This window comes from Paramacrobiotus metropolitanus, unplaced genomic scaffold, assembly GCF_019649055.1.
Source record: "Paramacrobiotus metropolitanus isolate TYO unplaced genomic scaffold, Prichtersi_v1.0 Parri_scaffold0000094, whole genome shotgun sequence".
Lineage (NCBI taxonomy): Eukaryota > Metazoa > Tardigrada > Eutardigrada > Parachela > Macrobiotidae > Paramacrobiotus > Paramacrobiotus metropolitanus.
In genome coordinates, this window is record NW_026570314.1 from 469,666 (window position 1) to 493,422 (window position 23,757).

Sequence of the window (23,757 nt, forward strand, 5' to 3'; positions counted from 1 at the left end):
TGTTGACTGTTAAGCCTACTTCAAGTATGTAGCTGATTTTTTGTGGTTACACTTGCTGCTAGAGTACTGTACTGCGAGTTAGAAATATTCCTACTTGAACAGAATCCCTGTCCATCCAATCATGTCGCGAAAACCTCTGCCGATCCCCAGCCATCCACAACCGCGACGAGGCGCAGTGACAGGCATAGTTAATCGACTGCAGGGTTCGCTGCGCAGCGGCGAACTCAGTGACATCAAGTTCGTCGTAGGACGCGAATATGGCGAAACACGAACATTTTCTGCACTTAAGTACGTTCTGTGCGGTCCATTAGTAAATTAACCTGATTTCCTGAGTCGTAAGTGCTACGGTGGCTCGCCGATGCATTCTGACTTTGTAGGTGCATCTTGAGCCTCAGCAGCGACGTATTTTACGCGATGTTTCACGGCAGCTTGCCAGAGCGGAAGAAGACCATCGAGATCCCCGATGTCCTTCCTGAGGCTTTTGAGGTTATGCTTTGGTAAGCACAACTGCAAAATTGTGTATCCCAGTTACTGTAGCGGCTCGATCAAGTTATACCCAGCACAAGCAGCGTGTACACTGCTCGTTCTTGTGCAAGCATAATTTTTTGGTGGTGTGTTGTTTTACCGTACGCGTACACGAACTCATTGGGACAACATTTTAGGTGCGTTGCTACAGCTCTGTTAAATCTTGTGCGTTGACACTTGGCTGGGTATCTTCTTTGCAGCTATGTGTATACGGATAAGGCTGATATCACGGTGGAGAATGTCTGGCCGGTGCTGTACTGTGCGGATAAATATGATTTCCCGTTGTTGCTGGAACAGTGCAACCAGTTCGTGCTGAAGCAGATCCGAGCGGATAACTGCCTGACGTATTTGGAAAAGGTAACAGGAACCTCACGGTCCGGTATGTAAGATGATTTAGGCTTAGTTCGCACTTCGCCACTCTGGTACGGGATTTTACCTGGATGTCCTCGGTAAAAATAATAGTATGTACATAAGTACGCGAACTATAAGTACATACAAGCGCTACCGACCAGCTTGAGCGCTGACACTGCGCATTCAGATACATACAAACATACACAAATAACGGACCTAAATAATTATTACCTTTTTTTCTCAGGCTACAAAGTGGCATGCTGACGATATCGTGAAGTTATGCTTCACTGTGGCGGATGCATACACCAAAGTCGCATTTGAGTCTCCGCAATTCGTTTCTGTTAGTCGAGAGACGCTGCAGAAGCTTCTGCAACGAAGTACGTTGCGCGTGGACGAAAACACAGTCTACATAGCCGTGGAACGGTGAGTATCTGTAGCTTCTTTCATGCAGTCATGCTCAGGCTGTTTACAGTTTACGCCTTTACGGCAATAATCGACTGTAGCGTAGCGCATGAATTGCTGATTGACAGCCAAGAATCAGCAACTGGATGTTTTTTTCAACGATCAAATTTTAACTGTCGAGTAGTATGTTCGCTTTTGCACTTTTCAAACTTATGGCTATCTGATGACTATTGCCAGTTAAAGCGATTTATATCATCTCCTGGTTAATACGTTATGTAATTACAGTATTACTGGTGTCACTCTCATCTGCTCGGAGGCGAAATATAATAGGATAACTTGATAAAAATCCGAACCAGTTAGGCCTGCGCTCCGGTGTCACTGTACATAGCACAACAACCAGTCGTGCCTGGTTCGAGTCAGTTCGACCGGACGACGATCGAACCAGCCACGATTCGTTGCATTGCAATTTTTTACTATTATTGTCGTAATTGTCAGTAGATGGTGCGTGGAAGCTTGCAAGCAGAATAATCAGGAGGCTTCGGCTGCCAGTCGGCGTGCTGTTTTGGGGGAGGCGCTGGTCCTCATCCGATTTCCCTTGCTGGAACCTTCTGAGCTGGCTGACGGCCCAGCCAAGGTGAGACATCTCAGCGCATAATGTAAGCTACAGAAACATAATGCATATTAAACATCTGCGGAGTTAAGTCGGGTGGGATATTTACCGACTTATATGAACCGTGGTAAAATTTCGCATGGTTGAGTAGCTTGGCTTTTGTTAAGTGTCCGTGCCGTTCGCATCTCCATCTCGAGCCTGCTTTTTACTTTGACTACTTTTTCCTCTACTCTAGGCATCTGAAGCGCGCTTATGTTGCATTTTAATGCTCAGACGGGAATACAGTTTAGCGTTTCCGTTCTGCGTTCTATTCTAGACTGGCCTACTTTCGGAACGGGAACTGCTTGATCTCTACACTTATACACTGGCCACGACCAAGCCACCGGCAACATTTCCGTTTTCCACTGAGGAACGAGAACCCCAGCCTTTTCGCCTTCGTCGCACGGAATTCCAGTTTCGGGAGAAAAGTTTTGTGGAAGAGGATCCGGACAGCCCGTTTTGGATGCCGGCGAAGGTCATCGGTGTTCTTCATTCGAAAGTGGTTGTGTGCTTGAAGAACGGAAGCGAAAGAAGAATTCTGTTGGTGAAACCTGGGAAGGTCATGCGTGCAGCCGATTTCTTGACCAACGGACGCGACCTCGTGTGTCACTGTAGTGTGGCTAGATGTGCCAGCGCTGTTTATCAGAGCTCCTATTACGGCGGAAGCCGCCACACTGTCAAAGCCTGTGGTCGGAAAGAGGTGGTGGATTTCCGGGACCTTTTTGTTAGGCGCGATGACGCACAGAAATGGAAGAATGACAACGACAGCGGGGATGATAGCGACGAGGAAGAGGAACGCGAAGGCCCAATCAAGAAGCGCATGCGAGAATAGGCTGGTACGTATGCTTTTGGGCAACAGCCTGGCGTACGGTTCGGCAACAACTTCGGTGTCATGCGAAGACATTCATTCAGTTATGTGGTATACTCGGAATAATTCTGTTCTTGATTTTCAGAAAGTTGATTATGTACGGGGTCAGAAAATGTGTCTATCTGTCTGAATGCTTCATTTGTTTTTTTTTCTGGCAATGCAGTTTATTATTTTACCTAATCACGGTATGTTTTCGTTGTTGTGGCTGGGCCGCTGGGGAGATTCTAGTGCGGCATCAGTAAGAGCGCACCTCGTGTGCCTGCTATAGTCTCGTCTTTTATCGCTCGCTGAAATGTTTTCAGAAATTGCAGAATAATATAATTTGCTTAGTACATCTGTCACTGTGAAACAGCTCTGCCCTAGAGGAAGGTAGGGAGAAATAAAAACAAATAGCCCCTCAAAAAATCTGCCGTAACTGAGAGTTTCAGTCCGTGACTAATCCCGACGGATAAGACGTACTGTATATCTCTACAGCTGCACAGTACTTACAACAAATTACAACCGTAAATGCGATTTGCTCAATCATCGGTCTCCGTTGTCCTTTGTCCGTCCACTCCATAGTCCGTACTTCAAAAGCCGTTAAAGGCGAAAAACAAGGCCCATTAATTCCGATCAATTCAGCGAACGCTTGGTGTTATAATTACTTATACCGTATTTCTTGTTGGCAGCCTACCTGAACCATAATGTTCAGGTCGAACCAATGTACAACGAATTCTGTGGCTCACATTTATACAAGTTAAGATTTGCCAACGCAGACACATGTAGTGCTGAAAAGACCGTACAGGACAGTACTCGTACTTCGTCTGCTGTAAAGGTTCCAAAATCCAATCGATAAGGGTTCAATTTCCGGTTCACATAACGTATCAGTGTGAAAATAGCAACTGGAAAGGGTTAGGTTAAGTTGCTGCAACCAGTAATCGTTCGCTAAACAGTACACCGGTAATTTGAACTTTATAACTAAACAGCTAGCTGACCAGATTTTTTATTTTTACGGTATAGTGACCTGTTACGTACTGAATACGATTGTAGTTTTAATTGGAGTTTTCTCGGTTCTGTTGTGTTGCTGTCGGAAGATTGTCAAACTGTATTCGAACTGTTTTAATTTCAGTGTTCCGTTCATGTAAGCAAGTAATTACTTGGCAACAAATATCTGTACAGCATCTGCGAATGCCCTACCAGTAGTAGAACAAAATATCCCCAATTTCAGGATTTGCTTCCTATCAAACTATGTCGCGCACCTCTCCAACGATCGCAAACGAATTACACGCTCCGCAGCGGCGAGGCGAAGTGGCAGGGATATCCCAGCGACTGGAGGATTCCCTGCGCAGCGGTGAACTGAGCGATGTCGACTTCGCAGTCGGCCGAGATCACGGGGAAATACGTATATTCGCCGCTCACAAGTACGTGCATAGCAGACGTTCACTCCATCGATATAATTCGCTTTGCAGCCGTATTTCGTTGACGCATTTTGACCATTAATGCCCAGGTACATTTTGAGCCTAAGCAGCGACGTGTTCCACACCATGTTCTACGGCAGCCTGCCTGAGCGAAGAAAGGTCATCAAAGTTCCCGATGTACTACCGGAAGCGTTTGAGATCATGCTGCAGTACGTCGAAGAGCAACAAACTGCACTAATCGAAATCACATACGCTGATTATTATACGTACAACTTTTGCTTTGCAGTTTTATCTATACAGATCAAATTAATGTCACTGAGGAGAACGTGTGCCCACTGTTGTGCTGTGCGGATAGATACGATCTTCCCCTACTGGTGAACGAGTGCAAGAATTTCATATGGAGCCAAATCCAAGCGGACAACTGCCTGTTTTACCTGGAAATGGTGAATACTGTCGGCATAAGTCGTCACTATCTTTATTTGGAATACGCTTATAACCGCGAAGATGCCGCTTTGCTTCAACCGAACGTTGTGCAAACCACAGCTAAAAATGTAGCAAAGTGTGGCACTGTGGAGTGTAACGTTTTCTTGTAGGCTATCAAGTGGTATTGCGAAGATATAGTGGAATTGTGCTTCAACATGGTGGATGCATACAGCGAACTTGCATTCAAGTCGCTGCAGTTTAGTTCGATTGCCCAAGAAACACTGCATAAACTTCTGCAGCGCAACACGCTGCAAGTTAACGAAAACATAATCTACACCGCTGTGGAAAAGTAAGTAGCTTTGTTCGTAATAATAACTAATATATCGTGCACCGACCGGGTACCCTATTGCTGAGGTACGAGGCAAGCGGCAGTATCACGTGAGCGCTTGCACACGGGTAAGATGCAGCAGAGAAAGTGATATAATTAACTAAAGCGATGGGAAAGAGTTGCCGCTTCCCTCGTACAGAAACAAAAGTATTTCTCCTATTTTGCAAATATGCATGGCAGATATTCTCGAAAGCGTTTTCTTCAGAACGAAAACACCTAGATAGCGGTATTCTTGTGGTACTGGTGAGGAAACGTCTAAGACTCCTAAATTCTGAATCAGCTGCCTAAATGTGGCAGCTGTTTCGGAATCGGAACTGCCAACTTTTCGGAATTTTCAGTTTTAAAAAAATCCCATTGTACAGATGTACTTTCAGACAGGAGTACGCTCAACTGTTATCTTCGAAATACGGTATTCGGTCTGTGCATTCCTTACCGCTGTTATAATATGTCTGCAGCTGGAGTGCGGAAACGTGCAAATGCAATAATCTGGAGGCGTCAGCTGTTAATCGGCGTGCAGTGCTAGGGGAAGCGTTATTTCATGTCCGGTTTCCGCTGCTCAGCCCGACTGAGCTGGCAAACGGGCCCGCCTTGGTGAGTAGCGATTAGCGCAGGTGAAAGCGTACGTGCAGTAGGTCAAACACGTTGTGGTGATGTCAGAAGTAATGGCCAAAGTCAAGCTAAACTCAGTCCACACAGCATTTCTTTAGTAATCTATCTCGATCACTACTTCGTTACTCCTTGGTCAGATTGACAACGGAATGGTCGTGCTACTGTCCAAATGTCTGACTGTGTCAAAATGTTGGCGAATTTCACTGGGTTTTTTTACCTAACAAATGCTGCCAGATTGACCGTTTGTTGTTACTAGCAACTATTTTTGGGTGTTTTCCATCTGTCTAAACTTGCAATTAATCTTGAACTTGATCGTCATATAAAGAGCAAACTGGAGAAGCGTGAGCAACCGAATTTTTGCGGCAGCGCACTAGTGTAGGCCAATTCAGCACGGAAACGCCGCTTCTGTTTTAGGCACGGTCGGTTGTTCTAAAGTACTATAGAAGTACAGTATAGGTAGGGCAGCTGTTTACTTGTTCTGGCTTTTTTGGGTTTCAAAGACGTATTGTTCTGATTTCATATAAGTTGATCTCTTACGCAAGTAAAGACATTATCCCGGCATTAGAACAACTCTTATACTTTGTATACGAGTTAGACACATTACCTGTTGGATGGATGTACCGTATTATTTCCAGACTGGCCTGTTAACGGAACGGGAGCAGCTGGACCTATACACGTATAAATTAGCCACAACCAAGCCGGATTTACCGTTTTCCACGGAGCCACGAATGCCGCAGGTTTTCCGCATTGGACATCTGGAATTCCAGTCTCGGGAAGAGGTTTTTGTAGATCATACGGGGGTATGGCCCGGGATGGAAGGTTTTTGGGTCGCGGCGGAAGCGATTGGCATTCACCAAGCAAAAGTGGTTGTGTGTCTTATGGAGCACACTGGCAGGGGAGCACTTCTGTTGATGGAGCCGGGAAGGGTGGTGCGTGCTGCAGATTTGTTGACCCGCGGCCGAGATATTGTCTGCCACTTGGACCTCGGACCCGGAATCAAACGACAAGTCGTCGCCCGCTACCAAGCTCTGGACAATGGAGGTCACTGTGTCAAAGTGTGCGAAACTGAGCCTGTGCGTACCGAGATAATACAGTTCCAGGACATATTCATACGGAGCGTCGACGTGGAGCAATGGAAGATGAAACGGGAAAGTAATGCCGAAAAAGAGAAGCGTGAGGGCCCAGCAAAGAAACGCTTGCGAAATTAGAACTTATTAAACGCTGACTTAGCAGAAAACTCAAACGCGGGAACGTGGCTTTTGTCATGAGTAGCTTTACAGATATAGTATTTCTTGTGAGGTTAGCTTCTGTAATTCTGCAGTATAACATCTAGCTGATAATACCCGACTAATGACGACTAACGGTTGATAATACTTATATTGTGAATGAGACTAAACAGTGGCAAACGATGGTATATCAGCCGTCAGCAGTGATTTTAGTGTTGGCAGGAACGTGAAATGATATGCTCGGGAAAATTGCTTATACCGGTATGTAGTGGATGTTTCTGTCTCCGATTACAGCATTTGCGCAATCTGTCGATGCTGAAAACGGCAATTAAACCCCTTTCAACACAGATTTAATTTGGGAAAACCAGACGCCGTCCCCGATCTTTCTTAATCATTTCGCGTACGTTTCGTCCATGTGTTCCTGTTATTCTTCTATTCCATCCTATTATGCCCTTGATAATATATGGTAATATGCATCCTGGCATCCGCACTATTTCTCCACCGGAAGTGTTGTGTGGTCAGTGCTTAGTGTGTATATTATGCAGCGATAACCTTTGTCCATAGGTCGTATGTCTCTTAACCGTTCCTAATTATTAAGACATTTGTGAGCGTTTAGTCGGCTGGTCTTCCTCTACAACGGTTCTCCCTAGCGGCAGTATTTCAACTTCCTGTATGCGTTGCTCCCACTTTTAGCTGAAACTCGGTAAAAAAATGCTGAGAAGAAAATCAGAAAAGACAAGTCACCAAAAAACTGCGAGCGAAATGGTATCCTGGTTGCGATTATTGCAGGCCCAGGTGGTAGCTAGGAAGTAAACACTATACGCTTACTATACGTTTACGCAAGCAGCTAGGAAGTAAACACTATGCGCTTACTATGACCTGTCTGTTGATATTGGCTCGCTTTTTGAGGAAACAAGCCGAAAAAAAGCATTCATGCAAACGGCTGTGCTTTTTCTCCACATTTGTTTTTATGCCATCCGGTAGTCTGACTGAAAGGGATACCGCTTATCTGATAAATTCACCAAAGATAGGAGAAATTGTCAAATCTATCGCCGTACGTAATAATTAAGCACTGCAAGTATGGCACAAGATAGCCATGAACGCGATTGGTGGCAGCCTTGTGCAACTGACAATTCTACGCTATCCTGGAGTAAATGGATAAGTGATAACAATCCTATAAATCCAAACTTGTTGATTCTAGCTTCGGTGTTTAAGAACGTTGCCAGCTCCTTTGTGTAAAAGTTAATACGAGTCGAGAGTGAATAGTTCTGTACTAGTACAACGCGTACGAGTACTTTATAAAATTAGTATGTCTTTATCGGTGACGTGATTATCGTAGTAGCGTTATGCACGGTGGCAGAACAACTAATAAGCGTAAAAATGATTTATCTGGCTGATTGGTCGGGCTTAATACCGCATTTCGTTTTGATTCCCTGCTTGGCACTTACCTACACACCTTACAGCTTGGGTGTTGGTTCCTCTTCCTTTTTTAATGCTCGTACTAAATCGCCAAGTGCGTTGCTTGTCGCTCGAAAGACGAAAGCCGTGCTTATTAAACCGCAGCTAGAACTGGTAATAATCATAAACTGCATATGATACCAACAGTAAGTACGTTGGGATCGCATCATTCTTTGAAATTATAATACGGATACTGTCCGTGTCATGATCGATTCCAAAACACTACATATTCTTCTAGTATATTTTTATATCTGTACATAATCACGTCACATTCAGCTCGCTGTTTCCTCTTAATATCCCCTGGCAATGGATATAAGCAGCTGGGACCGCGAAGAGCATGTCACCTTGTTGTTCGGCAAGAACAGCCTTGCTGTACCGCGGGATCGCCTCATTCGTTCTTCGGCCTACTTTGCGGCAATGTTGGCTCCCGGAGGGTTCCGCGAGGAGACCGCCGCCAGTTTGCGGCTGACACTGCCCGATCGGGTGGACAGCAGCGCTGTCATGGTCCTTCTCCTTCACGTCGCTGAAGACACTTTCCAGCTGACTATCTCCAGGAAGAATGCCGCGAGCGCTATATGTTCGCCGACAGCTACCTGCAATTCGACCGCACTGCACAATACAGCTGCAAAATACTTTTGGATAATTTGAACGTGGACGACGCCTGTCACTTTTGGCGGTTGGGTAATGCACACAATTATGCCGAACTGCGAGACGCCGCTCTGCAAATGGTGGCTAAAAACTTGTTGGTGATAATGCTGACGGATGCATTCTTGGAGTGCACTGCGGAAGAACTGAAGAACGTTCTGGCGCATGAAGATGTGCAAGTCGCCACCGAGAGAGAACTATCTAATGTAGGAAACACAAGTAATTAATTCTGTTTCTTGAATTAATCTCAACAACCGACTGAACGCTTAATTACGTCATGTAGTTGCAATGATCTATCATTCATGTTATGCGCTCAGCATTTCACCATGTTACCTATACAAGTACGTCATAATCGGTTCTGCCGATTGCAGAGCGAAATCAACTCGCGAAAGTAAAGCTGCAATTATTTTTACACATCATTTTTAGTACGTAACAAAGTGGTAATATCATCTGTGGAAACAAATCTGCAGGATGCTTGTAGGTGGCAATTTCCTGGTGCCGCTTCGGCAACGCTTCGCGCTGGAACAAAGCAACACGGAGCAGCGTCGTATCCGAGCTGGAGTGGCAGCAACTAGCCGACGTATCACGCATCTTGTTCCTTGCCGCTGATGAACCCTTACGCAGCTGCATCCAGCGGGCGTCCGCTCTGGCTGCCGATACTCCGTGCCGGTTGAAAGGAAACGAAACTGACGCAGAACTGCCCTTTTTTTCAATATGGGACGGACCTACTCCGTGCACCTGCAGCTGTACGATCCCATCTCGAACACCCTGCGTCCGCTAGACCTGCCCGTCGCGCTGCAGGGGACGGACGCCTTAGAGTACTGCGCTGTGGCACGCGTAACGGAAATACTTTTTAATACTCGTTTGGAAGGTCTGTACGGCACGTTGTTGCTTGACATTGTCCGAGGGGCTTGGCGCCGGCTCCCGAGGGCAGACTACATCAACTTACAGCATTTTTGAAAGGCCGTGGTATTCGGAGACGTTTTGTATGGCTTCAGCACCAATTTTTATCAGTGCTCGTACCTGCGATTAAACATCTATACATACAAGAAGTTACCCCGCTCAAACTAAGCCAACTCCCCGCGAAAGCTATGCAACCGCGGTAATGGACGGGATTATTTACTACATCGCAGGATCGGGATCTAAGGATATCCACTCCCACTGTATCGAGGCCTTCAACACGCGCACCGGGCAGTGGGAGAAGTGTCCCGGTCTGGTGGAGTTACGGATTGACTACGCGGCGATCGCATATAATACAAAATCCTAAGCGATACGTCTGCAGAACGACCACTAAGGTAAAAAGATTGACTTTTATTCCACCTTGACAGCTCTGCGTTTCTCCACGTGGTATGTTGGAGTCAGCAATATCAGTACCAGCTCAAAATTGCGGTGCATCCTGTATTAATTTGGCGTTCGAGAATTACATCTTTCAGCACTCCCCAATACCCTTCGGCCGTTGGCGTCGCTCTCCCTAGTCCAGGTACTTATTGTGAAGTCAAAACTGTAAAGGTAATTAAAAAAAAAGAGAGCATCAGTTTGGACATCTACTTTTTTAACGAAATGCTATATTTTGGCTGTAATCAACGAGAAAGCTGCTACAGCGTTAAGTACACGAGCTTTTAATTTCCGAGAGACAGAGAATATGATTGTCTTTTCAATGTTTAAAAATTTATTTAAAAATATGTTTAAAATTTAAAACTAGTATTATGCAGTAGTATCACCGTGCTTGCACTTCTGTCATTATAGCCATTTCCAGTTAAAGCAGTTCCAGTAACTATGTAGTTTCATTCTAGAAAGAAACATGGACAGCTCCATGCGGCGGCATGATTCCCCGGCGTTTCATTTCTTGTGTGATATAATCTGTCATCTCCTTTTCAGCTTGCGCTCGACATATACCACAGTTATGCGCTTTCATGGTCAGTGTATCATGGTGCACACTACCGACGTGCTTCATAATCACAACAGCAGCGGTTGCGATGCATAATCCGATCGGCGTGGCGACATTCGAAGCGCCGATAGCGAGGGTAACTGCAGCTGCGGTGGCACCTGCTCCAGCTGCTGTCGCCATGAACGGAAGTATTTTCTTTCTGTAATCATTGTACTTTATTCGTTTAGCTCGACCAGCCAAAATATCAAATTTTCCTTCGCTTTCTAACGATCGTTGGATGTAGAGGTAGTTAGTGCAGTCTTCTAGTGGGGAAATAGTATGCCTTAAAAGCACTACAGAGGAATGCGCATCCGACATCTGAGCATTGTCATATAACAGCTTTTCCTCTGGACACTTGGTTTCATTTGACAGCATAAGCAATTCATCATGTGTTAGTCCAGTCGTGATGTCGTATTCAAAAGAAAATAGCTCACTCTGTACGGAACTCGCTTTATGGTCGCACGCCGGAGATTTACTCGTATTATGAGTAGATGGCCGTGTTAGCGTAGGTTGGACGGCCTGATTCCACTTGGACACCTGTGCTTGCGGTGGGAACAGTGCTGTTTCCGGTGTTGAGGATTCTATCATTCTGATTCCTGTGATTTGGCTGTAAAAACAAATAAGTTTCTGCGATATTCCTACCGCCTACGCATTTACAAAGGTAAAATAAACGTAATAATAAAGACTATGAACTTTAGAGCCAAATGAATTGAATACGTACTATAAAGTAGTAGCAGTACAATACTCTTACCGTGTTTGTCGAATCAGAAGCTTAAAATTGGTTTGCGTAATAGCAGCGATGACCACAGTACAAAAAAATATGACGAGGCGATCCCACCATAAAACTTCCTGAACAATTCAGAAACGGAAGTGCGTTTTTAATTCAGTTTGACAGCATTGAAAGTTTAGGCGATGCAGTCACAGATCCCTTGTTGAGTCCAAGTAAAATTATTTCACATTGTAAGCAACTTCGATACTCGAGCTAACACGATAACACGGCGTAAGCCACCAGAAAACCATTACAAAACACTTCACAATTTAGCCTAACTATTGTAAAGTTTTCTTATAAATAGCAGAACACACTTAGAATCGGTTCCTTCCGTCTTTATCTGTTAGAACAGTACTAGCAGTGTAGACACACAGATAAGCATGGTGATAAATTATCTGGCACCTCTCGCCAGTACGCTGCCATAAGACCCGAGCAGTTTTCAAATTGTTACTAATCAACAAGATTAGTGGTAAATCTGGAGTTTCCATACAGCATATTGAGAGATATGACGGAGAACAATCGACCAACGGGTTTTGCATTTTCTCACAGTCAGCTGGAGCAGTTCGAGGAGCTGACGAGGAAATGGGGCACAACAAGTCTCTTGTCAGACACTTTTGAGTTTTCATATGAGCTGACAACTGGCATCACCAGGGAAGAATTCCATTTTTTAAAAGAAGCTTGTCAGGACCCGGACTTGAAAGCTCTTTATGAGAACACCATCCTTGTCGGCGATTCCAAAGCAAAATGTGTCAGCACGCCTACCGTCGGCAACCGCCTGGTTCAAAAGTCTGTACTGTTATATAGACGACGACATGATGGAAAGTACAACATTCTGGTCGGACAGGTCAAGCAGAAGATCGAAGTGGATTGGCGCAAGTGTCTTGCGGCGTTGGCAGGATCCGCTTTCACCGGAGTTACTGTTGCTGTTGCGCCAGCGGCAATGGGTGGACCGGTAGGACTGGCCGCTGGGGTTGCTGTGGGTGCGGTTTGTTTGTCGATCACGATCGTGAAAGGGTCTTTTGATTACCTTAATACCGACCCGGTCAAGGACGACGTTTTGACTGGCTACTTATTGTATAAGTTGCTGGACAATAATATTCTCAAACGAATTCCTAATTCGAATATATACGAAATCGATTTCTGAAGGTTTTGTTCCTTTTGTCCCTTCTGTTATCACAAGTTGTACTTAATATTTTCTTAGCGTGATCGCAACGATTTCGCCCGTCTGAATCCGATGGCTGTGTTGAGTTCTTAAAGTCTGACGTAGAATCAAGAAAGGTTTAATAGGCTGTATTCAACGCTGTTCGGGAATTACTGTGCATACGTGTATGCTAACCACCTTGCTTCGTCAGCTCTGCCGTTTTATACTTGTTACACTCTTTTCCGCCATGGACATATCATAACACACAACAAATAATAACAACAAGTAGGCTAGCTAGAAAACAGCTAAGCTTAACAGTTTGCAGCAATCGAAACATTCGCTAAGGACATACTTAGCCGGTAAAAATGCCTGGACAACAACGAACCTTTCACTTACGTATCACTTACCGCCGAAGTAACTGTGCATTAGACAATGCCAAGCCGAAAAGCAGACGCAACATAACAACCGGATACTATTTAACTGAATGTCATTTAACGTTTACTAATTTTACTGTCACGACGTGGAGCGACGTGCTCTTTAATAATTACTCAACTAAATACGTAAACTAACAAATAGAACAGGTATGTAATAGGACATTGCACTGGCACACGTTGCCATGCATCACATTTACTGCTGCTAAAATCGTCGGTTTTATATGGTTCTGACCGATCTGTGAAGGGTCACCTTCAGAGGCATAAGGTCACCCGAGCTACCGACGAAATAGCTAACTTCCAGACTTTCTGTCGCCAGCACAATCTCCCCACTGAACCGATCTCGAACAATGTTTCACGGTTGTTTTTGCATCCAGCGGCGAATCTAGGCGGGTTTGGACGAGGAAGGGCTAAAGAACTCACACCAAAGAGGGGAGCATTCTCTCGCTTTTTCGAGGACCTCCGGCGTAAAAACGTTCGCAATGTACCCTCTACTGCACGTTTTTTTGACGTCCGAATTACGGGTGGGGGCATTAAAGCCGGTAGCCCCCGTTAAATTCGCCACGGTGTGCATTTATCTTTTAAGGAAATTACGCAGTTATGAAAACATTTCTTGAAATACATAATGTACTGAATGGACAAGAAAAGCCGATCGACCGGCAGGACACAAACAAGGTTACACTCGTCAAATGGGACCTTTTACCAGCGATACATACAATAGTGCGATACAGGGAACTAGCAACTGGAACCGCGTTTCGCAGTAATCATTATCGAAACGTATGAAGTAAAATGCACATTATTGGCTGTGTTTGTTAGATTACAAGCTCGGAGGTCCACAGGCGTTTGAAGCATCATTTTAACTAACTTGTACCGAACACTACGCTTGTATCATTTTTATTCTACGAAACCTTTCGGCATCAGCAACCATGATATTTACTTATGCAGTTGCAAAATATGGTTGTTTTGCGTGGGCAAAAGCGGGGAAATATGTGACACGGTTTTTTTTGTAAAGTCATGTGGCAAAAGCTTTAAGGTTAAATCATCGCAGTACAATAACTAATAAATGGCTTGTCTAATGATAACCCTTTCCCACATGCATCCATGCACGCAAATGGATTTCTGGCGCCATGGTGACCTTTATGCAAAACCAGGCCTAAAGTAAAGGCGGAATTCTTATGAGGTTTTGTGACGAGCTTGAATTCAGATTTAATTGGTGACAAAAAGCAGCAACCGACGGATGTACGAGGATCTTTACTGGTACTTTGTGCCCATGAGCCATGATCAATCTGGACGAGTATACAATTGTTCACCTGGACTCATACCGTCATACGTACAACCGTAAGAGTGAACACAGCATTTACTAGTTTCGATATGATTTCTTCAACAGTGTTTATACGTAAAGGACCATTTGTGGCGGAAAATCAGGGTGACTGTTCCTTTTAGCGAATGTAATGGAGTGGAACCCAACCGCAGTTACGACTTTATTGGGCAAAGCAAGAGCAGCGTTGATCCAAGAATTATTAATTCGGCCACTGAGTCAATTAGTTCAGTGCTGAGTAGAAATCCTGCCGGTGTTCGATTTCTGCAACATATCTCTGGTGGTGCTGCACAACGCTCCGAGCCGGAAAGCCCGTTTCTCTTCGAGAATGTTCTGATCTGCGGCGGGAACTCCCCGCGTTCTTAACCTTTCTTTCACGTGTGGGAACAACCGCCGTGGTTGTTGTAAGCACATCCACAAATTTCGGTAAGGAACGTGGCTCATTACCAATTGCTTGGATAGACACGTCATTAGGTCGCGGGATATCATTATTTTCATCCAAAAGCCGACGCGATTGTGTTCAACAGCGATTTTAAGCCGATAAAAAGCTCGGTTGCGTCGAGGCCTTCCACACGGACACAGGTCAGTGGGAGGACTTCCCCGGTCTGGTGGTACCGAGGAGAAGCAGCGCGGCAGTTGCCCTTGACGATGGCAACCTTTTCGTGACGGGTGGGGTGCCCAGTATGCCACCGGGTTATCCGAGTATTCCCTGTGAGCCGTTGCGTTCCTGTGAGCGTTTCAATGCGCAGGCGAAAGCATGGGAGCTGCTGAGCGCCGAGATGAACGATGGACGCTGGGACCACAGAATCTTTTTGCGAGAAGAGCGGGTGCATAATCGGGGTATTAACCGGGTGCGCAGCATGGAGGAGTATGACACCGGTAGCGGTGAGTGGAGCAACGTCGAACTAAGCATCGCGATGGACAGCGAGAAGCCCAAATTTTACTCCCAGTTCCGCACCTCCCTGGCCAGTGGCCATCAAATTGGCCTTAAATGGTTTGCCATCCCTATTTTCGAATTAAGTTAATCTGCAGCGTCAGTAAAACGTTTTACCGTGCTGACCACTTGTTTGTTATAGGAAATTAATTTGCTGGTTTGCTGTTGTTTTATGCTTTCTTTTTATAACGAGCCTCGGACTGGGTTCAGAGCCCAGATTGTGCGCGAATGTTAAAGAATTTATCTAAAACTAGCCTAATTATATAATTCTGGACTTGCACGCTGTAACATGAATTCTTGTGCTCGAGCAGTGCCGCATTGTAAAACTGGAAGCTTATCAAATATACGTATCTGACGCTACAGCTTATGGCAATAAAAATCAGCCACCAATGCTTCCCTTTCTTCATAAATGGATTAGTGTATTAGTGTCCGAAGCTTGGAGGCTCTACGGTTGGTTGGTGGTAGAGAATAACCTCTGAACTAAGAACAGACGCGACGCTGTTCAGTCGACTTATTCTGTTGACCTTTATACCGTACCTCTGGCTCTGTAGATGACTCAACCAAGCTAACACAACAATATCAGGACTCAGAAGGCATTCCGGAGAATTTTTCCGGAGACCAGATACGTATTGGACTAACTGGAGCTGCCAGCCACGCAAGATAACACTTATACATTCACAGCGGTTGCTTTTCCCCAAAAGACTGAACAGTGATTTTTGATACTGATTATGAAATATGACAGAACACGTGTAACATCTCATAGATATACAGCATAGACGACCTTCTGCAGCCGGTACTGTGCTATTTTTTTCAGTAAACAGAAATGCGAACCGGTGGTGGATTCCTTCCTGGCCTTGGACCCACGTTCGCAGTTATGGGACATCTGACGGAGAGACGAGTACGATAGGGATAATACCGTAATATCAATCCTACCGACCTGACTCAACGACAGAGAATGAGCTGATAATCTCAATGTGACATAACTAAATAATATGCATACGCTACGACCTACGCGAAGCGAGAATCTGACTGCATTCCGACGATAGATTTTAATAGAAAAACTCCGACGCTGCCAAACTTCGAATGCGAACCAACTGATGCCAAAAATACTGCAACTCTCGGACTTATATAGGCGCGAAGCGCCTCCGGTTAGAAAAGCCAAAAGTATAACCCAAAACAAAAGAGAAACTGCGAGAAAGTACAAAAATATAGCCGTAAGTACGAGTACATATATCTAGAAGTACGTACATCGCTGCTACTGTACACCATATTCCGTCACCCCCGCAAACGGCTATTGGGGAACCCAACACAAAAAGAAACGAAAAGAACAGGAATAAAAAACTAAATAAAAATGAGTTCTCACGCTCTCGACTGGGCAAGGCGGGCATAATCCGTCCTCCGTCCAAGAATGACATGATCCTCCTCCACGGGTGACTGAGTGAGATGGTGAATGAGGAGAGGATCCAAGACGGGGTGGAAGTGAGAGTTGGCAGGAAAAAGTGAGTTGGTAGGAAACACGGCAGTCGGAGAAAACACAAACAGGAAAATCGTCGGAAAAAATAAATCGGAATTTCAGTGGCAAAATCCAAATAAAATTAACGTAAAATCGCCGATGAAAATTAAGGCAAAAACATCCGCGATTAAACACGAAAATGAAAATAAAAAGCCACTTTTCGTACTGGGGAATTCTGTCAGCAAAATGTGCAAAAATCACAAGGGAAAAATGAGCAAAATTCCATAGCGGAGATCAACAGGGAATTAGTAACCAGAATGCAGATTCACAATAAATCAGCAGGAATCATCAGCGCGATCAGAATGAGAAACGAGTCTGCTCAGTACCTGTCGACGGCGCGTTCTTGCTGACATCCAAAGCCATCTGCTGACGAAGCTTCTGTTGTCGCTCACGTTCCTTCTCCGCATCACTCTGCACAGCTGAGGCACTCTGTTGGCCAGTGGGAACAGTAGAAGAAGCAGCTGAATTATGGGCAGGGACTGAGCCATTTCCTCCACCAGCAGTCATATCCACATCACCGTCACGCACAACATTACCAACACTGCCACTCTGTCCATTTTCGGGATCAGCAGCAAGATCTCGTCCAGCTCGACGCCAGTTATCGTTCGGAGCAGGAGCATTGTCACCAGCGTTAGCTCCACGACGTCCACGAGATTCACCGCCGCGGTTTCTAGCTGCAAATCGTCCGCGACGACGACCATAACCTCCTCGCTGCGTTTGGAAACCTGCAGCCATTAGCGTAGTACTGTACAGGCCCTGTAGCAGCTGATTCCGATAATGCTGATGGGCACGGCCGCCTCGTCCACGGTTAAAGTACGGAGGCATAATATCACAAAATTTCAACTTGACAAAACAAACTGAGATTCACAGAAAGAGAGATCAATCCGCAAAGAGAAAACTCGAGAACCCAAAACAAATTCACCAGTGAGCAGCTGCAAATTTTTGCAATGCGATTTTCAACCACAAGGCTGCAGCATACAGCATATAGATACTGCATCAACCTGCCGTCTCGCGGCGGTTGCGACAGTTCCCGGGGATTTCGGGGATTACTGTTTGTTAATCAGCCTGTCCGGCTGTTTCACATTTCTGCCATAACGAGTTCTAACTGGAACGGCGGGAACGTCTTGGACTTCCGGTTCAGGTAATTCTGGCCTGACGGGGAACTCCTCGATCTCGTCTTCGAGCTCTTTTTCCACAGGCTTAAGCGGCTTATGACTTGTACTTATATCTTCAATATCAGTCGGCTCTGGCTCATCTGGTTTTCGCATGTTATACGGTCGCATCTGTGATACGTGTACAACGTCCAGTTTCACTGCTCCTCTTTTGTGACACTGTACTCGGTAGTGTATACTGGACAATTTCGCCTTAACTTCGTAACCAGTTCGCCATAGACCTTCAAACGCCTTGTGTTTGCCTTTCGTACGCGCCATTGCTCGCACCATCACTTGATCACCAACAGAATATTCCACTTCCCGTGCGTTCGCATCATACCGAATCTTATCTTTCAAGCGCTGCTGGGTCTCTTCCGCTCGCACCTGATCCAATGCATCTGACAACGTCAACTGCAGATGTTGAATAAACAAATGTGCAGGGATCGGGAAGTCTTCGTCACCGTCGTACTTCGGAATGAAGTTGTCTTGCGGTAAACGCAAGTCTTCACCATACATTAACTTCGCTGGTGTAAAACCACCAATGCGTTTTACCGGCTTCGTGTTAAAGGCAAAACAGATAGCAGGGAGATACACATCCCAATCTGTTTGTTCATCGTTTATGTACTTTGATATTGCTTTTTTGAATTCGCCTACGCGCTTCTCTGCTAACCCGTTTCCCATATTGTGGTATGCAACAACCGGCACATGTGCAATTCCCATAACGGCAGACAATTCACCGAACATGTCGGACATGAAGTTGGACCCCCTGTCCGACGTGAGATTCTTCGGCACACCAAACGGCATAATGATTTTTTCGAATACGAACTGTGCTAGCGTAGCACTGTCATTCGCTTCTACCGCTTGTGCGACAACCCACTTTGATCCATAATCCACACCAATCATGATGTGTTTTTTACCGTTTTTTGTTAACGGTAAACTGCTAGCCACATCAATAGACCAGCAGCTGCGCGGGTTTACAATAGGATTGTGCTGCAAAAATCCAGCCGTTTTCTGGTTCACAGGATTACGTGCCTGGCACTGTGCACAGGACATCACATAGTTAGTGACACTCTCTTTCATATGCGGCCAATAATAGTACGCGTGCATCTTCTTCAAGTACCGGCGCTGGTACGGCTTCATATCCTGCGTAGGATCACTAAGTAGTGATTTCCAATGTGCAATTACGCGGTCTTTTGACTGCTCTTCAACCCAATACTGTGCACGCTGTTCAGGTACAAACTGTATTTCAGTATTGTTTTTCACTTCCTTTCGCTCCGTTTTGTTGAATAACCGAACTTCAGCCCTGAACGCGTCAATGTACTGTACTTGTTTACAGTTTTCTCTCTTACGCACTGCATCGATCTGTGCCACCGTATGTTCATCGGGCTGGTCATCTTCACGATAGTCTGGAATGACATCCGACTCATTCGATTCCGGCTCTTTCATGTTACCGGTCTGCCGTGACAAAGCATCGGCTTCAACATTCGCTGCTCCCTTTATGTACTTTGGCACCATATCGTAGTCCTGTACATACAATGCCCATCGACCAATACGTCCATGCATATCGCGCATGTTACGTAAAAACGTTAACGCGGCGTGGTCAGTGTACACTTCAAACTTTTTATACGCCAAGAAGTGACGCCATTTTTTAAGCGCACAAATGAGTCCATACGCTTCCAACTCGAGTGGGAAGTATATTCTGCTCTGAGTCGGCGTAAGCAGTTTGGACAAATACGCAATCGGCCGCCAGTGGCCATCAACAAACTGCTTGAGTACTGCGCCAACAGCAATTTTCGAAGCATCAATCACCATCTGTATCGGCGCCTGGTCATCGAAGCGCGCCAATATCGGAGCAGAACGCAAAGCATCTTTCAGCTGCTGCATTGCGTTTTCCTGTTCCTGTTCCCACTTAAATTCTGCTGATTTCGGGACTAACCGCTGAAGCGGTTCAGCTATGTCCTGAAACTTGGGAATGAACTGTCGGTAGTAACCGACCATACCGAGGAATCGTTGTATTCCTTTACGGTCTTTCAACGGACCGAACGATTTTACCGCTTCCAGCTTTTCCGGGTCGGTACTGATACCGTTACCATCAACCACGTGACCCAAGAATGATATTTTTTCCATGAAAAATTCACATTTGTCTGGATTAATCGTCCAGCCGCACTCCTTTAAGCGTGCAAGGAGTTCTGCCAAGTCACGAAAGTGCTCTTCAATTGTATCTGAGAAACATATGATGTCATCAATAAATACGAGTACTTTTTTGTGCTTTAACTCAGCTAAAGTCAAGTCCATGGCTCTTTGAAATGCGCTTGGCGCATCTTTCATACCGAATGGTAGTACTTTGTATTGGTATGTAAATTCTTCAGCTACCATTGTAGCTTTTTTCCGGTCTTCCTCTTTCAGCTTTATCTGCCAAAATCCAGACTTCAAGTCGATTTTTGAAAATACTTTGGCCTTTGCGACCGCATTCAATATGTCGTCAATTCTGGGCAGTGGATAACTGCTGCCCTGCAGTTTTTCATTCAGTTTACGGAAATCTACGGTTAGCCGTCGGCTACCGTCTTTTTTCTTTACAATGCATATGGGCGACCCCCACGGGGAATTAGTTAACTCAATTATCCCATCACGCATCATTTCTTTTGTTTTCTCTCTCAGCCATTTCCTGTCCTCAAAGGACACACGATACGGTGGCTGTCTTACTGGTGCACTTGTACCTGTATCGACCGGGTGCTCATATATATTGCAGCAGCCGACCGGTCTCTCTTTTGTTGGAAATACTTCCTTGTTTGCGCGAAGTATTTTGTACAAACGTTCGATATTTTCCAGCTTTAATAATGGACCCAATTTTATTTTCTTGATAGTTTCTTCAGTCTCCGGGTTGGTTGTAACTTCTGCCGTACTAACTTCAGCCTTACGGCATTCACACTGTGCTTTATCAGTACAGTACAACTCGTGGTATGCACTGTCAAATTCAGCGTCTGCAGATGTTAGAATTTCATCTACCATTTCTACACTGCCAAGGGAAGTATCCCTATCCAATTTCACGCGCTCATTCGACATGTTTATTATACGTACTGTACATGTACCTTTGTTTGACACATCTAGTACGCCATCTTCAATAAACATCTGCGTGTTATCTGCATGCAGACTACCGTCGTAGAATAACGGCTTTCCACACAACTCAGCGCGCTTATACTGTACGTTATTTGCGCCTTTAATTCGCGTTGTTATTTCAACGTAACTTTTTGGATGTACAGTAATCGATTTATTCGGGAATATTTCCATGCGGCGACATTCAACTGTTGCGCTTTTACGTTTTTCGGTATTGTTCACACTTCCGTTGTGAACCATTTTCACTTCTTGTCCATCTACTTCGATAATGGCATCAGACTTCAGATCAGCTAAAGTCTGATTAACTACCTTCGGTTTATCAGTACCGATGCGACGACCGGCAAAGTTATACTCGTACTTTTGCTTTTGTTCACCGCGATTCTGTTTCCCATAATTACTTTTCTTTGTGGTAAATTTCTTCTGCTGAACTGCAGCATTTTGCACTGCTTGCGACTTTTCCTGCGAGCTTTCACCAACGTCTTCTGACTCAACTGAATTAAGCACGTCGAACTTGTTGGTGTGTGCGAACTGAAACGGACCGACACCAATCACACCTTTTTCTTCTCGAACCTGTGGGTCTGACCAGCTTCTCATTTCCTGTCCCATGGTTCGGTACACATCGTCACTTTTGCACTTTGGTGAATGTGTGCACTGTGACAGTACTTGTTTAATAGTATCGTACATATTAAACCAGTAGTACCTAGTAACTAAGTACTTCTGTACAGACACATCACTCGGGATGAGCTTCTTTTCATGAAACCGTTGATGTACAAAATGTACTAATTTCAGCTGCCACTGATACGGCACCAGAATTCGAGGAATACCGCTTCCGCTTCGTCTTCGACATAACATGCCGCGGTATACCTGGAATAAACCGATTTCATCTCTTTCAAAATCAGTAGTCGTTTTCAACGGGTTGTTATAAAGGTAATACCAATGCTTGGTATCCTTGCATTTGCACTGCTCCGCTTGCCAAAACGCTTCATCCGCATACTCTTCAGCAGTGACCACACGCTCATGGTTTTCCGGTCGCCCCTGCGGGCGTGTCCACGCTTTCGCCGGGTACTTTGTAGTTAACTGTTCGGCTAACTTAGAGTTACCGAAAGTAACTGACTGTCCCTCTGGCAGCGTACCTTCATCCGCATCTGCATTACCCCCGCAAACTTGAGTACTCGTACTCTGTTGCGGCTGCTGACACCCCCGCAAACTTGACGTGGCACCGGGTGCATTTTGCGGCTTCTTAAGAATTTTAATGTTGCCTTTCACGGCTTTTGCAAATGACTTCTGTGGCGACACTTCGTTCCGTTTGGTACTTGTAGTATGTACCGCGTCCACTTTTTGGACTGACATCGTCGGCCGCTCTTTGTTTAACCACTTGTTTAAGTGTTCATACGTGACACTACTTCCGTCGAATGCTTTACAGTATTGGAGAGAACGCCCCGTATCAAACCACGCAGGGACTGTGGGACATGGACGTGCACCGGGATTCAGTACCGGTTTAAAACTGTGCCGCCGTACATAATCCAGTATTTTAACACACTTTCTTGGGTGATATCTTGGATACCCGGCGTCTGTACGAGTAGGCCTGAAAGCCATCGTACTAAAATCAAACGCTACCGGCTTACCAGTGAAAAAGTCTGTACCCAGTAATACAAAGTCAACCTTTGTATTCGGATCAATGAGTACGGCATGTTCATAACCGATACCGAACATTTCGATACGCACAATACCACACAATGGATCAATATCGGTAATATCGTTTGCCGCCGTGTTCAGTGTTACGTCTGACACATGAGCTGGGCATTTTAAAATGCTCACATTTAACTTTTCCGCTATATGCATAGGCATAATGGAGATACTAGCGCCAGTATCCACCAACGTTTTTACTTCATCATTGTCATTCATAGACAACAGTACATAAACAGCTTGTGCATCCAGAGTGGGCAATGCTATTTCAAACCCTTTTTCCATAGCATCTGGAAACTGTGACAGTTGTTGAATTCGCTCAACGGACAATGCATTCACTTGCACGTCCTTCCCAAGTTTGCAAACTTCCATTGCACGAGCTTCCGCTCTTCTGCTATTATGCCGGGCTAACACGTCCGCGGGCGGTTCACGTGTCGCCTCTTTGAATTTGCCTTTGAAAGTACAAAACTTTGCTGGGTGCAGCTCGTGGCACTTAAAGCAAATCAGCTGACCGGCATCATTTTTCCACTTGTTTAAGTCAATTTCAACGTTGCCGATCATGAACGGCCGTCGGCCGCTATTCTGAGTATTTTCCGTTATACTCTCTCCTTTCTCGTACGTACTTCCAGTTTGTTCGTACGAGTTCTGGCGGTAATTATTGTATCCGCCTCGGCCACCACGACCACGATTATTATTACCGCGGTATCCACCGCGTCCACGGTTGCCGTTATTACCGTAACTGTTGTTGTTTTGATTCCTGGTGTTATTGTATTCAGCTTGTTGCGACTTCAAGCTGTAAAACGTTTTCAGCTGAGTACACACTTCTTCAACT

The 23,757-nt window shown here is 45.2% G+C and overlaps 2 protein-coding genes and 1 long non-coding RNA gene across 3 annotated transcripts; 2 read left to right on the top strand and 1 right to left on the bottom strand.

The window, feature by feature from the left end:
- LOC129596746 (BTB/POZ domain-containing protein 6-like) lies at positions 1-3,073 on the top strand. Its single transcript, XM_055494098.1, has 6 exons — positions 1-288; positions 378-497; positions 726-882; positions 1,121-1,299; positions 1,777-1,912; positions 2,205-3,073. Exons 1-6 carry the CDS (start codon positions 122-124, stop codon positions 2,757-2,759), a joined length of 1,314 nt encoding a protein of 437 aa, XP_055350073.1. The 5' UTR covers positions 1-121; the 3' UTR covers positions 2,760-3,073.
- A 622-nt stretch (positions 3,074-3,695) lies between these two features.
- LOC129596676 (BTB/POZ domain-containing protein 3-like) lies at positions 3,696-7,051 on the top strand. The gene is made up of 7 exons (XM_055494009.1): positions 3,696-3,915; positions 4,003-4,195; positions 4,282-4,401; positions 4,479-4,635; positions 4,786-4,964; positions 5,459-5,594; positions 6,248-7,051. The coding sequence occupies exons 2-7, from the start codon at positions 4,023-4,025 to the stop codon at positions 6,818-6,820; spliced, it is 1,338 nt and encodes a 445-aa protein (XP_055349984.1). The 5' UTR covers positions 3,696-3,915; positions 4,003-4,022; the 3' UTR covers positions 6,821-7,051.
- Positions 7,052-10,228: 3,177 nt separating this feature from the next.
- Positions 10,229-11,890, bottom strand: LOC129596747 (uncharacterized). The gene is made up of 3 exons (XR_008691471.1): positions 11,620-11,890; positions 10,663-11,475; positions 10,229-10,442 (listed from the first exon to the last, which is right to left on the bottom strand). It is a non-coding gene; the product is annotated as an uncharacterized LOC129596747 (long non-coding RNA).
- Between the last annotated feature and the right edge of the window lie 11,867 nt (positions 11,891-23,757).